This window comes from Piliocolobus tephrosceles, unplaced genomic scaffold, assembly GCF_002776525.5.
Source record: "Piliocolobus tephrosceles isolate RC106 unplaced genomic scaffold, ASM277652v3 unscaffolded_41336, whole genome shotgun sequence".
NCBI lineage: Eukaryota > Metazoa > Chordata > Mammalia > Primates > Cercopithecidae > Piliocolobus > Piliocolobus tephrosceles.
In genome coordinates, this window is record NW_022325795.1 from 53 (window position 1) to 14,221 (window position 14,169).

The 14,169-nt window shown below is 59.2% G+C and overlaps 2 protein-coding genes across 2 annotated transcripts; one reads left to right on the plus strand and one right to left on the minus strand.

Annotated features, from left to right (window-relative positions):
- Positions 1 to 436: 436 nt before the first annotated feature.
- On the plus strand, positions 437 to 8,967 carry LOC111530930 (chloride channel protein ClC-Kb-like). The gene is made up of 13 exons (XM_026452900.1): positions 437 to 896; positions 1,265 to 1,349; positions 1,463 to 1,564; positions 2,180 to 2,264; positions 2,542 to 2,715; positions 3,146 to 3,215; positions 3,369 to 3,479; positions 3,865 to 4,078; positions 5,321 to 5,454; positions 7,100 to 7,188; positions 7,357 to 7,437; positions 8,090 to 8,176; positions 8,531 to 8,967. Exons 1-13 carry the CDS (start codon positions 524 to 526, stop codon positions 8,576 to 8,578), a joined length of 1,653 nt encoding a protein of 550 aa, XP_026308685.1. The 5' UTR covers positions 437 to 523; the 3' UTR covers positions 8,579 to 8,967.
- A 1,125-nt stretch (positions 8,968 to 10,092) lies between these two features.
- Positions 10,093 to 14,108, minus strand: LOC113223433 (protein FAM131C-like; the record flags this gene model as incomplete). The annotated part of the gene is made up of 4 exons (XM_026452901.1): positions 10,093 to 10,376; positions 11,160 to 11,270; positions 11,536 to 11,718; positions 14,015 to 14,108. Coding segments are annotated over 4 exons (672 nt in total), but the record flags the coding sequence as incomplete, so codon positions are not given.
- Between the last annotated feature and the right edge of the window lie 61 nt (positions 14,109 to 14,169).

A 14,169-nucleotide genomic window follows, 5' to 3' on the forward strand; every position in this document is an offset into this window, starting at 1 on the left:
CAGGGCCCTTTCGTGCACCTGTCTGTGATGATGGCTGCCTACCTGGGCCGTGTGCGCACCACGACCATCAGGGAGCCTGAGGTTAGGGACTGGGGGGCTTCCTTGGAGGACTGGGAGTGGGGAGGGAGGGGGCTGACGCTGAGCCCCGGACTCGGATCCCCCAGAACAAGAGCAAGCAAAACGAAATGCTGGTGGCAGCGGCGGCAGTGGGCGTGGCCACAGTCTTTGCAGCTCCCTTCAGCGGTGAGACCCCCTCATGCCCCGCCCCCGGGTCCCTCAAGCTCCTCCCCTCACACCCTGGGTTCCCTCGGCCCAGCTGAGAGCCTGGAGGAGGGGTTGGGTCTCATTCTAGTTCTCACTTCCGCCCCGCCTTGGGTATAGCCACCCCCGGAGGCGGTGGGGGGCGGGTAGTGGGGGGCATGGTTAGGTAGTGTTGAGAGGCTTCAGGGTAACATTACACAGACTTGGGTTTGAAATCCACTGGCCCCTTGGCCTCTCTGAGTCCAGCTTCTTCCTCTGTAAAATGGGGATCAAACCGTTCCCACCTGATAGTGAGAGGACGCACACCCGCATTCCAGGCTGGACGGTCTCTGGGCAGCGGGCTCCTCCCAGCCCAGGGCCCATGCCCTCCCCTCCCCTCCTGTCTGTCCCTGTCCAGGCTGTAGCAGAGCAGGACAGATGGGTCAGGGAGGAGGTGACATGGGGAGGGGGCCCTGCAGCCACAGGTGGGTGGGGGTGGGGGGCCCACCTGAGATCAGTGTCGCCCCCAGGCGTCCTGTTCAGCATTGAGGTCATGTCTTCCCACTTCTCTGTCTGGGATTACTGGAGGGGCTTCTTTGCGGCCACCTGCGGGGCCTTCATGTTCCAGCTCCTGGCAGTCTTCAACAGTGAGCAGGGTGAGACCCTGGGCTGCCTGACCCTGGCCCTGCCTGGGGGCTGGGGTGAGGGGCCCTCCCTTCCCCGCTCTGTACACCCCTTGCTCTCCTCTTCCCTCTCTCTCCCTCTTTTTCCTCCTCCCTGTTCCCACCTCTCTGGGAGGATGGAAGGGGCTGACCTGTGTTGAGCATGAAAGGCAGGGGCCCTGAGGGTAGAAGGGATGAGGCTGGGCAGGGAGGCAGGAGCCTGGTTGTGGGGGCCTGGAATGCCAGGACACAGATTCCGGGTCAGGACTTGGCACCCCCTCCACCCTGGGCTGTTAGTCTGGGACTTGTGTGCAGGTGGGGTAGGAGCGCCATCTCGGCTCCCCACCGCTCTCCTTCCCCAGAGACCATCACCTCCCTCTACAAGACCAGTTTCCGGGTGGACGTTCCCTTCGACCTGCCAGAGATCTTCTTTTTTGTGGCGCTGGGGTGAGTGGGTGCCTTGGGCTCCTGAGAGTCCAATATGGCATTCCCCCCAGGCCTGGACTGCGGCCCCTGGCCCTGGGGTCAGGCTCTGGTCTTACCGCCCTCTATCCCCCCAGTGGCATCTGTGGCATCCTGAGCTGTGCTTACCTCTTCTGTCAGCGAACCTTCCTCAGCTTCATCAAGACCAATCGGTTCAGCTCCAAACTGCTGGCCACCAGGTAGGCTCCGGGCCTAGGGGCTGGGGACCTCTCAGCGAGCCCCTTGTGGAATCCAAACCTTATGTAGAAAGCCCCACCCCCATCCTCCAACTGAGCCCCTAAATCCTTCCCTAGCCCATGGAGCACCTAACACCCCTCTCCAAGTCCCCATGGTCACTGTCCCCCCTTCCTTACTGGGCTACGAACCCCCCATTGAACTCCCATCCCTCCTTCAGTCTACACTCTCTCAGCGAACCCCCACCCCCTCACTGAGCCTCAAACCCTTGCCCCTTCAAATCTTGTGTGGCCCCTGGTGTTGGCCTTAGCATTGGCCAGCCCTCCTGCCCCGAGATGCACATGGCCTGCCCCGGCACAGCCCACTCTCTCCTCCCTCCCAGCCTGCCTCTGCCCCAATTCTCCTCTTAATCTCCTGTGTGATTCCTCTGCCCTCAGTCATACCCAGTAGTGAGGGGCTCACCTCACAGGCTCCACCCCCTGGAGGGGGCCATGTTCCCTGCTCCCGCCCTTCCTCCTCCCCAATCCTTGCTCTGCTGCTGCCTGGGCCAGGCCCTGCTTCCCTCTCCTTGGGATGTGGGAAAGGCCGGGCCAGCCCTAGAGCTCACCCACCCCCCACAGCAAGCCTGTGTACTCAGCCCTGGCCACCTTGGTTCTCGCCTCCATCACCTACCCGCCCGGTGTGGGCCGCTTCCTAGCTTCTCGGGTAAGGGGCCCTGAGTGGGGGTGGCAGGAGTGGGAACCCCCATTTGTTTTCCCCTTTACATGTGTCTCACATAATCCCCTCAGCACCCCACAAGGGCAACACCTGGGCATCATTCTACAGATAAGGAGACCATAGCTCTGGGAGGTCAGAGCCCTGCCCAAGGCCCCCTGCTGGGAAGTGGCAGAGGAGGATTCCAGGCAGGGTCAGGCGGTGCGGGGGCGGCTGGGGCCTGCCACTCGGGGCCCCTCAAGTCCAGTTCCCACCTGCCCCACCACAGCTGTCCATGAAGCAGCATCTGGACTCGCTGTTCGACAACCATTCCTGGGCACTGATGACCCGGAACTCCAGCCCACCTTGGCCCGAGGAGCTCGACCCCCAGCACCTGTGGTGGGAATGGTACCACCCGCGGTTCACCATCTTTGGGATCCTTGCCTTCTTCCTGGTTATGAAGGTGGGCCCCCTGGTCCCCAGATGTGCACAGAGCCAGGACCAGCTCTGGTGGGCGGGGGGGTGCCTCCCTGCACCTGGTGGCATGGAGCCCAGGCCTTCCACCCACACTTCCTGATGTGTCCCCTGCCCACTGCATGGTCCTGGGCAAGTAAGTGACTTCAGCTCTCTGGGCCTCACTCTTCCCATCTTTAAAGTGGGGTGGTCACTGGGAAGGCTGAGGAGGAAGAAAGGAATGTACCTGGCACAGTGCCAGGCACACAGTGGGCATTTCTCAGGGTGAGGACCCCCCCAATGCCAGACTCTGGCAATGGGCGCATGGCTGGGCACCCTCTTTCTCTCTAGGACGCTCCCCTGTCCCCTGTCCTGTCTTCTCTTGTCCATGCCGTGCTCAGCGGCCTCTAACCTCTGCCCTGGGCTCCCCATTCCTGCAGTTCTGGATGCTGATTCTGGCCACCACCATCCCCATCCCTGCCGGGTACTTCATGCCCATCTTCATCCTTGGTGAGTCTGGGGTCCTGAGGTTCTGAGAGTTTTGGGGCAGGGCCATGCATCCTGGTTCACCTTTTTCCCGGGTGGTACTGAGGATGGTCCTCAGGGATGGAGGGCTGTGGGGGCTGGGTCAGCCTGGCTTCCCCTCACCCTAAGTCTGACCAGGAGCTGCCATCGGGCGCCTCTTGGGAGAGGCTCTAGCTGTCGCCTTTCCTGAGGGCATCGTGGCTGGAGGGGTTACCAATCCCATCATGCCCGGGGGCTATGCCCTGGCAGGTGAGTGGGTCAGGGCCCTGCTGGGTAGGCAATGTCGTGGGGCTGGGCTGGACCTGGAGAACTGGCTGATGGTTCCCCAGGGCACTGAGTCCTCCAGTGAATCCCCCACCCATTATGGGGGTCTGTCCGTCCTGAGCCCCACCATTCCCCGGGGCCCATCACTCCCTCATGGCTCCTGTCCTGTCCCCAGTCCCATGGCCTCCCTTATCCCTCTCTTCTCACGAGCCCAGGCCTTGTGGTGCTTCCCACAGTGCCCAGGCTATGGCCTCTTACAATTCCTGCCTTGGGCCCTGACCACAGCCAGGCTAGTTATGCCCTCACATGAGACTGGCCCCTGGCCCCTGGCTCCTGGCCTGAGCCGAACTGTATGGCTCTGCACTTGCAGGGGCTGCAGCCTTCTCAGGGGCTGTGACCCACACCATCTCCACGGCGCTGCTGGCCTTTGAGCTGACCGGCCAGATAGTGCATGCACTGCCCGTGCTGATGGCGGTGCTGGCAGCCAACGCCATTGCACAGAGCTGCCAGCCCTCCTTCTACGATGGCACCATCATTGTCAAGAAGCTGCCATACCTGCCGCGGATTCTGGGCCGCAACATCGGGTGAGCGGTGCCCACCTCAGGCTGGCTGAAGGGGGTCATAGTGTCCGCATAGAGCGGGGGGTGGAGGGCACCTCCAAAAAGAAATGCCACCACAGCAGACCTTGGACATGGGGGCTGGGAGGGGCTGACATACAGCTGTGCTCTGGTCTCCATTCTCCCCAGTGCCCCGGGTGACCTTGGGCAAGTTATTGGCCTTGTGGCCTCAGTGTCTGTCTAGGGGTCAGCAGGGCTCCACAGCAGGAGGATGAGTACTGCCCCGCGTACAGGTTGAGGAAACCGGGGCTCAGAGAGGTGCCATGTCTTGCTCCAGCACCAGATCTGGGTCTCCTCCCCTCTCTCCACTTCTGCAGCCTTCACTGGAACTTTGGGAGCAGGAGGTGGAACGAGAATGGAAATGGGCTTTAAGGTCTTCGCTCAACCAGATAGGACCAGAGCAGCTTCTGGTGCCAGAAAGGCAGACCAAAGAGGCTCTGAGAGTCCCTGGGTCCGAGGCCCCGCTCCAAATACAAGCAAGCTGCTGCCTTGTTCTGAACCTGTTTCCCCATCTGGAAAACAGGGCTGCTTACCCCAGTGGTTTCCAGACTTTCAAGTTTTTCCCTGGTGGAGGCATACACTTTTTTTTTTTTCCTTTTCTTTTTTTAGACGGAATCTTTCTCACTCTGTTACGCAAGCTGGAGTGCAGTGGCACAATCTAAGTCACTGAAACCTCCACCTCCCAGGTTCAAGCAGTTCTCCTGCCTCAACCTCCCAAGTAGCTCAGACCAGGCATGTGCCACCGTGCCCAGATTATTTCTGTAACTTCAGTGGAGACGGGGTTTCACCACGTTGGCCAGGCTGGTCTCGAATTCCTGGCCTCAAGTGATCCACCTGGTTCGGCCTCCCAAAGTGCTGGGATTACAGGCGTGAGCCACCGTGCCCATCCGCATATACTTTTTATTCAAATTAAAATTTCCAGGGAAGGCCGCTGGGTAAAACAGGACAAAGTGGAGCTGGTCTGGGGGACATTGGGGTCCAGGGGGCTGGGAATTAGGAACTGGGTCATCAGTGACGTGGTCCCCAGGTTTCCTCCCACCGTGGATTCCAGGAGTCCCTCATTCCACGAACCTCTCCGGCCCTGTCCACACTCCAGAGCTGTGGGTCCCCAGGGTCCCCAGTTCAAGCAAAGCTCCCCCCAGATCCCTTTGCCGGCCTGGGCCTCACATCCCCGACTCCGGGACCTGATGGGAGCCCCTCTGCCTGCAGCTCCCACCGCGTGAGGGTGGAGCACTTCATGAACCGCAGCATCACCACACTGGCCAAGGACACGCCGCTGGAGGAGGTGGTCAAGGTCGTGACCTCCACAGACGTGGCCGAGTATCCCCTGGTGGAGAGCACAGGTGCCCAGCCGGAAGGGAGGAGGAAGTCGGGGGTGGGGGATGCCCTCTGCCTCCTTCTTGGACCTGTCAGGCAGAAGGATCTGCATCCAGGCTCTGTGACCTGGGCAAGTCACTGGGCAAGCAACCAACCGTGTGACCTTGGGCAAGTCACTTCACCCGAGCCTCAGTTTCCTCATCAGTAAAATGGAAATCATGGCCACCCTCCCTTGGGGTGGTTGACATGTCTAAAGAGAGTCGGCCGGGTGCTTGTAAGGCACCTGGGTAGCTGCTGGGGTAGGAGCATGGGGACACCACCAGGGTCTTCTGGAAGCTTCCCTACAGGCCTCCCTTTAAGCATTCCCCAAATGAGACCCCTCCCCCAAATCCCTGTTGCCATAAGGAAAACATCTCCTTAAAGACAAAAGCATGGTGACCCTTGTTAAAAGGCATGGAACCCGCTTCTTGCGGAAACCTTAACTAGAGCATCATTTCCTGTGGGTCCAAGTCCGGTATCTGCATTCAGAAGATAAGGCGGGGTTGGGGGTAACCCTGCTCACTCAAGTCTGCTGTCAGCCCATGTGTCCCCCTGTGCAAATGAGATAAGGTGCACACCTGGCAAGCACATCACAGCTGGGTTTTGGTCTCCACTTGCACTTTGCGTAGGCACCTTGTGCAGTGAGGTTACCCCTATGCCCACCCCAAGAGGGATAAAGCCATTTATGAGCTAAATAACTGCGAGTATACCACTTAAGCTTTATGTACTGCATTTTCATCATCTTGAAAGTAGGGATCAAGAGAGTATATGATTGCCAGACATTCTCACTCCAAATGCTAGGCCCTTCTTTCCCCACGAACTGGAAGACTGTTAGCATTATGCTGTGGAACATGCCAAATATCTCATCTGAAAATGTTTGCTTTCGGATAAGCCCCCCAAGAGTCTTCACCTCCTGGAGCAAAGAAAGAATTAGCCTCGAAGACAAAGTCCTCTTTTACCCTTAGAGCCACAGCAAAGTGCTCCAACCAACACAGGTCCAGGCTGTGGAACCCCACTGCTTACCCAAGAAATAGCCTTCATTGTTCATTTAAAAGGGAAGGGGGACATTTACATGTCTAAGTGTCAAGTTTTCATTCCACTCAACAGAAAGCAAAAACACCAAGCTGGGCCCTCAAAACTAAATATCCGACAAGGCCATTGATACCCCAGGGCCGGAGTGAAGCTTGCCAAGGCCCCAGCACACAGTAGGACCTCAGAACACAGGGTCCTCCTGGGTTCACACCTTCACTGGGCTGTGCCAGATGTGAAGCCTCTTGGAAAACGAAGGAGAAAGCCCAGCCCTGACACAGAGACTTCATCGTGCCGGCGTCCCCAGCTTGCTTCTGTCTTGAGGCCTTGCAATGTGGGGGATCTCAGCGGTGGCCAGGGTCCCTCCTGGCCCCCTGGTAGCCTCACTCAGCCACCCTCAGCTACCACACCTGAATGACCTTGGGCAAGACAATTAGCCTGTCTGTCTCTGAGCCTCAGTTCCTGGCCTTTATAATGGGAGACAATAGTTACAATAGCCCCATAGGAACACCAGCACAGTTCCTGGCTAAGTAGGTGCTCAGTAAATGTGAGTTCCTGTTTCTTCCTACTGTGCTTCCCTCCCTCTCCCTCTCCACTTGCCAGAGTCCCAGATCCTGGTGGGCATCGTGCGAAGGGCCCAGCTGGTGCGGGCCCTCCAGGCTGAGCCTCTTTCCTGGGCTCCAGGACACCAGGTGGGTACTCCTGAGGGGCGTGGGGATGGGGTGGGCATCGGTCAGCAGGGCTGGGACAGGAGGGGCCCACTGATCTCCTGAGGGAGAGGTGGTCTGAGAGAGGCATCCTGGAGAGGCTGGCCCTGCACCTATAACCTTTCCCCTGTAACCCTTCCCCACCCCCAGCAGTGTCTCCAGGACATCTTGGCTGGGGGCTGCCCCACGGAACCAGTGACCCTGAAGCTGTCCCCAGAGACTTCCCTGCATGAGGTAACAGGGAGAATTGGGGAGTGTGACACATGAGGCCCCTGGGTGGGGAAAGAGCTGATGAGGAGCTCAGGCTTCCGCCTCCCCTCCCAACCCGCGCCCCCGCCCACCTTATGCTGCTTCCTTCCCCTCCTGCGCCTGTGTCCTCATCAGCAGACTGGGCAAAGCAGCTCCTGCCCTGTCGCCCCTCACTGCCAGGGTTGCGGGGATGATGCGGAGAGATGAGGGAAGTGGGAGAGTGGCAAATGTTTAAGTATCTGGGTGAAAAGACAGTGGAGTTGAACCAGGGCACACGTGCGCTTCAGTTTCAGGTCCACCACATTCTCCCTGTGTGATCTTGCAAAAAAGACTTAGCCACTCAGGACAGAGCCTGGCACATGGGCGGGGAAGGGGCAGAGGCCCACAGGGAACCTGGAGATGGTCCTGCCCGCTCTGTGCTGCTGGAAGGGGCTGGATAGTGGGTCCTGTCCACCTGGGGCCTTGCCCAGACCCTTGCATGGACTCTGGCATCCCCCAGTGGCCACACTGGATATTGCAGGCCTCGGTCTCTTGCCTTCCACACACATCAGGCCCGGCCCCTCTTCCTGGCTCAGAGGCCAGAGGGTGGGCTGGGCGCCTTCTACACTCCAGTGTTTCCTAACAATCCCGCATCCAGGCACACAACCTCTTTGAGCTGTTGAACCTTCAGTCCATCTTCGTGACATCGCGGGGCAGAGCTGTGGGCTGCGTGTCCTGGGTGGAGGTACCGGGGTCCCAGGGGCAGAGCAAAGCAGGGGACCCATGCCTGAGAAGGCTGGGGAGGTGGGGCGGGGGGGGACACTAGCATGCTCCCATCCAAACCTGGGGGGATTCAGAGGATACTGATGAATCCCTCTTCCTGGCCCAGATTGGCCACTGGGCCTGGCTCCCCTATCTTGTTTCCTGGCCAGTGGCCAGCCTACCCCTCTCTGCCTCAGTGATCCCATCTGTGCAATGGGGTGGCACGGGCTCTACTATTCACCCAGAAACCACCCTTAGAGGACTAAAAATGCTGGTGCCGCCCTGTCAACCTCCTCTACATCCCCCCTCCAGCTCCCTCCCCCTTTCTCTGTTCTAGATGAAGAAAGCAATTTCCAACCTGACAAATCCACCAGCCCCAAAGTGAGCCAGTCCAGCAAGATGAAACAGGGCACCCCAGCTGCCCTGGTACTGAGGTTGGGCTGAGACCCTGCCTCTCTTCCCCCACCACCCCTTACCCCCACTCCAACCCAGCTCCATTCCTTGACATAACAGACAACTCTAACCTAGCCCGGAAGAAGATGGCTCATCCTGGGTGTGACGATGGCTCCTGCCTTGAAAGACAAATCCCACCTTGGACAGAGCTGAGTGTGAGATGACGAAAAACCAGTGTCTGCCAGGTGCTCAGTGACTGGCCATCACATTAATGAATAACGAGATTGGAGTACGCTGTCACGAAGGGCAGGCACAGATGCCCTCTGGGGTTGTCTGATTCCCAATGAGAGGCTCCTGAGAAAAATAAAGCTGGTTCCCAGAGCCGCTGTCCATCCCTCATCTCAGCTGCAAGGTTGCTGACCTGGGACTGGAGCTCCTCACCTGCGCTGGCCCAGAGTGAGTTTCCCGTGGTCACGTGGACACTGCAGGCTCAGGCCCCTGGGCTCCTCCTCATGCTCCACTTCTCGGCAGGGAGATGGTAGGGAGAGAGGGTCTCCCACCAGGTCTATGATGCTTGTCCTCATGCATAAGTGGGACGCTGTGTCACTCAAGCCCTAGTCTCCTGCTTGACTGAGCCACAGCTCATAAAGCCAGGACCCAACTGTGGTTCCTTGGGGAGTCCACCGAGCCTTGGGCATCCTCCATGAGTCTTCTACACCTGGGTGGCCCAGGTTGCCTGGTTGTGTATGTGTTGGGGTTCAGGGTCCTCCCTGACTCCCTCTGGACTCTCCCCAGGGGCCCAAGGTCACATCTTCCCCAGCAGAGACCAGGCCAAGATCACCAGGGTGAACCCACCACTTTAAATGTCCTCAGAGATCCTTGAGTGAGATGGGAGGGAGCTGCAAGGAGCAAGAGTGGGCTCCTGGGGGCGAGGAGCAGGGGACACCGAGGAAGCAGGTTCAGAGAGGGAGGGACAGACAGACAGACACTCCAGAGAGACAGATGTCCCGGTGAGGACAGCCGGGGAGCAGGGGCTTAGCTACCAGAAGTGGCCACCCCACCTTTGCTGGGGGGCAGACACACAGAGAGAGTGGGGAGGGACTGAGCCCCAGGTACAGGCAGGGTTCCCAGACCCCACTCTAAGTGGGTTTCAGTTCTCTCCATGGCTGTCCTCCTGGGGGCCTGGCTGTTGCTCCTCTGGGCCAGGCTGCCCTGGTGTCTCTGAGAGTCCTTGAGTTCCCCGAGGGCAGACACCCTGCAGGGGAAGGTGCCCACCTGAGTGAAGTAATGAAGGGGGAGGGGTTATGGCTGCCACTGCTGGGGCAGGTCCGCCGAGGCACAGAGAGGCCATGGTGAGGGCTGGCCCCATCCCTGTCACACCCACCCTGTGCCTACCCGAGGGGTCAAGAGATGCCCCGCCCTGGACCCCGGGATCCAGATATGCCTGGACTGCCCACCAGGCGAGGTCATGGTGTGAGCAGGTGCCGGACCAGCACAGCCCCCGCCTCAGTTATAGAACACCTCGTCCTCCTCCTCCCAGACGGAGCCGCTGTCCACGGAGGGGAGGGAGCCCGGTAGGTGCGTCCCACCCTCAGGTCCTTGGTGCCCGGGCCGCCGCCGCCGATGCTGCAGCTCTGGGCTGGGGGGCTGCGGGATGCCAGCGGTGCTGGGGGACTCCTCCAGTGAGGGACAGCTGTCAGGGGAGAGGCTGGGTGAGGAGAAGGCCTGAAGGCTGTCATCCTGCGAGGGGCCACTGGGAAGGCTGTCCTGAAGGTAGATGCTCTCCAGATCTGGAAAAGCAACGGGGTGACGGGGGAATGGCATCCCGAATCCGGCTCTTCGCCCTCTCTGGGGGTGTGAGAAAGGGCAAGGGGCAGAACACCTGCCTCCAAATCCAGCTGTGTGACTGGCGAGCGTTGTGACCTTGGTCAAGTCACCAAAACCCTCTGAGCCCCAGGTTCCTCCTCGAGGCAGTAAACGGAGGAGTCAAGAGTGGGCTTGGAGCCAGCCTGTGCTCTCTGAGAACTGGGACAGCCAGTGCTCCCCTGGGCCTCTGTCCCCTCCCCGTCCCTCTCCATCTGTCAGGGAGGATTAAGCACAGGCTTCCCCCAGGGCCAAGGCTCCTTGAAGCCCTCAATAGTAACCTGGGCTTCTAGAAAGGCGGTTGCTTGCGTCTGGTGCTAAGTTTCAGATCCGGCTCTGACGCTTCTAATTGTGTCATTTGGAGTAAGTTTCTGAACCTCTGAGTGCCTCTGTTTCCTTATTTGTAAAATGGGGACAACAGGACCCCCTCCCTAGGGCTGCTGTGAGGGTTCCGGGAGATGCCTGGTGCACAGCCCTCAGTGCGGTAAGCACTCGATCCCTGCCCCCACTGTGCTCATTCTCTCCTTCCTGCTCCTGGCACTGCCGGGCAATGGGCAGGGCAAGGATCAGTGCCGCATTTTGCAGGTGAAGAAACTTAGGCTGAGAAAAGGAAGGGGCTTGGCCGAGGTCACACTGCATTTGGTGGTGGGCAGGCATCCAGCCTCAGCTCCGCTCTGCTCCCCCCCGCCCCCGGACCTCCTGGGCTGTACCTTGGAGCTGGATGATGCCCTGGGGGCTGTTCTTGGGGTGCAGTTCCTCCTCGTCCAGCGAGGACCAAGCGCTCAGTGTGGCCTCTGTGATGGCAAACTGCTCAGCGACCCCTGGGGGGACAGCGAGATCTGGCTCAGTGGGGGATGGGTGGGGACAGCCTCAGTGCCCAATGGAGCTGCTCCAGGACAGGCTGGAGGGTGGCCGCCTCTCAGCGCTGCCCATCCACGCCCCAGTGGTCAAGAATTCTCACTTAACAGCCCCCCACCCTTTGCCATTATTTTTTCCTGCCCAGACAATGTCTATGCAGTGATCTGGGCCCCTCAAGGTCCCAGCTTCACCCCCACAGAGCCCTGGCCAGTCCCCCTCCTCGCTGACCTGCAGCAAAGCGGGCCTCACGCAGCTCATCCGGGAGGCAGCAGTAATGCTCGTCCTCAGCTGGGGACAGCTCCCAGCCTGCCTGCTGGGCACTCCAGCCCTTCCACTCGATGAGGTGGGCCACGCGGCCTCGGGCCATGGCCGTGGGCTTTGTGATGTGGTCCTTGATGCTCTGCACCACCCCTGGGGCATGGAGGGCATGTGGGTGACTGTTCTGACACAAGGCCCAGCCCAGGGCCTGGCCCCCGTGCCTCAGGCCCACCTGGTGGCCTGTACCCCACATTCCCTCAGTGTGCCATGGTCTCCATCAGTGCCCCACACCTCCCCAGGGGCCTATACCCATCTAACTCTTCCCGCCCTCCAAAGCCTCCTTCTCACTCCTGCCCTGAGCCCTCTGAGTTCTGCGGCCCCCTCCCCTCAATGCCCCCACCCACTGGCATCCGCATTTCCTCCCAGCATCCTACTCCTAGTCCATGTTCCCGCCCACTGGGTGCTTCTTCCCCAGATCGCCCACACCCCTCGCTCCCTTTCTGACTAAGTTCAGACCCTTCCGCCCAAGGAGATCCACCTGAGGACCACTCATGAGTCCCCAGCTTTCTCCATGATCCATTAAATACATTCTGAGAGAGCATCTCTGTAGCCTGCCAGCTGTGCTGGAGGTGAGACCTGGGTGGATGGAGCAGGCAGGGAAGGCTTCCTGGAAGAGGGGACCTGGGATTGGAATTTGAAGGTGTGTTGGGTTTGGACTGATGGAGGCAAGACTGGAGGTTTCATTTCAGAGATGAGAAGAGGATGAAGGCATGGAAGAGTCTGGCATGAGTCCAGGACTAGCTGGGGTGAGACATGGGGTCCACATTAGGACTGGGTGACAGGAGAAGCGGGGAGCTGATCAGGGCCGGAACAGGGTTGGAGAGAACCAGGTGGAGGGCTCAGATATTCTCCTTGTGCAATGGGGAGCCCCAGCAGGGTAATGAGCAAGAGAGAGACCAGTTAGCACAGCTGTTTAGAAAGACACCCCAGTTGGAAGATTAGGGGTTACTGCAGGGACCCAGCAACAGACCTGGCAAGGGCTGGGCAGACAGAGAGGAGTGGTCGGGGGCTTTGGGAGGAGAGGAGTTGTGTGTGGAAGATGGAGAGGGGCTGTCAGCAATGGTTCAGGAATGTCATTAACCAACTCTGACAACACAGATCTTTGAGTCACTAGGGTCTCCGAAGCCATGATGTGAGAAATGATGATATTTAAGAAAGACGAGGCTTGGTGCGGTGGCTTACGCCTGTAATCCCAGTGCTTTGGGAGGCCAAGGCGGGAAGATCACTTGAAGTCAGGAGTTTGAGATCAGCCTGGCCAACATGATAAAATCCTGTCATCCTGTCTCTATTAAAAATACACACACACACACACACACACACACAGTAGCTGGGCATGGTGGCATGTGCCTGTAATCTCAGCTGCTTGGGAGGCTGAAGCAGGAGAAACTCTTGAACCCGGGAGGTGAAGGTTGCAGTGAGCCAAGATCACACCACGGCTCTGCAGAACCGCCCTGAGCCAATGGGGGGAGCTGCCTCACCCAGATATGCCCAGGAGGCTGCAAATTCCTCCCAGGGGGCAGCCAGTGAGGCAGCAGTGGGGGAGTACAAAGTCCAGCCCCTGGCCGGGCGCAGTGGCTCGGGCCTATAATCCCAGCCCTTTGGGAGCCTGAGGCGGGCAGATCACCTGAGGTCAGGAGTTCAATACCAGTCTGGTCCACATGGTGAAACCCTGTCTCTACTAAGAATATAAAAATTAGCTGGGTGTAGTGGCGCACACCTGTAATCCCAGCTACTTGGGCAGCTGAGGCAGGAGAATTGCTTGATCCCGGGAGGTGGAGGTTGCAGTGAGCCAAGATCACACCACTGCACTCCAGCCTGGGTGACGGAGTGACACTCTGTCTCTCAAAAATAAAATAAAATAAAATAAAAAGAGTCCAGCCTCTTGCCATAGCGTGCCATCAATTCTGGGGTACTAGTCATGCTCCCAAGCTGCGGTGGGACCAGGTGGGCAGGGCTAGACTCCTGCTGAGCCCCTTCCCAGCCCGCTCTGCCTCCCCCGCTGACTGCTGGCTTTTCTTGAGGGCCAGTCTCCAGGGAATCACCTGCACAGTCATGCCAATGTCAGGGAACCTGAATGAAGGTGATGTGACTGGCAGAGAGGCAGGGAGACCATGCCAGACAGACATCTGAAAAACTCTGCCCCACCCCCTCAGAGCTTATTAAGAACCCAGCAGTTTAACCCGTGGAAGCAGAACCCTGAGCCACTGGTCCCCCGGTGACCTGTGACATTTAGAAATGGAGAATCCAGCAGGGCTGGCATTTAGAAAATGGAGAATCCAACAGGGCTGCCGTCTTCCCACCTGCAACTCAGCTGTGCCCTTCCCACAGCCAGGGTCTAGGGTGGGACTGTGCGTTCTCCATGGGCAGGAGAGTTGCAGCCAGAACCTACCCACAAGGGACGAGGTGGCCAGGGCCGCCACGTTGTAGTTGCTGGGGCAGGACCTGGAGTCGGACAGGTAGCCGTTGGTGGTCTGGGAGCACCTCTGGAGGAAGGGGCAGGAGGGCTGAGCAGGGTGGGCCACACTGCTGGCCAACATCCCTCCA

What these genes read in the sequence shown, in the direction of transcription:
- LOC111530930 (XM_026452900.1), top strand. Translation starts at nt 524, where the DNA reads ATGGGGATCAAACCGTTCCCACCTGATAGTGAGAGGACGCACACCCGC. An exon ending in AGTCTTCAACAGTGAGCAGG is followed by an intron (nt 897 to 1,264) that starts GTGAGACCCTGG and finishes CTCCTTCCCCAG; the next exon opens with AGACCATCACCTCCCTCTAC. An exon ending in CCTGGGCTCCAGGACACCAG is followed by an intron (nt 7,189 to 7,356) that starts GTGGGTACTCCT and finishes CACCCCCAGCAG; the next exon opens with TGTCTCCAGGACATCTTGGC.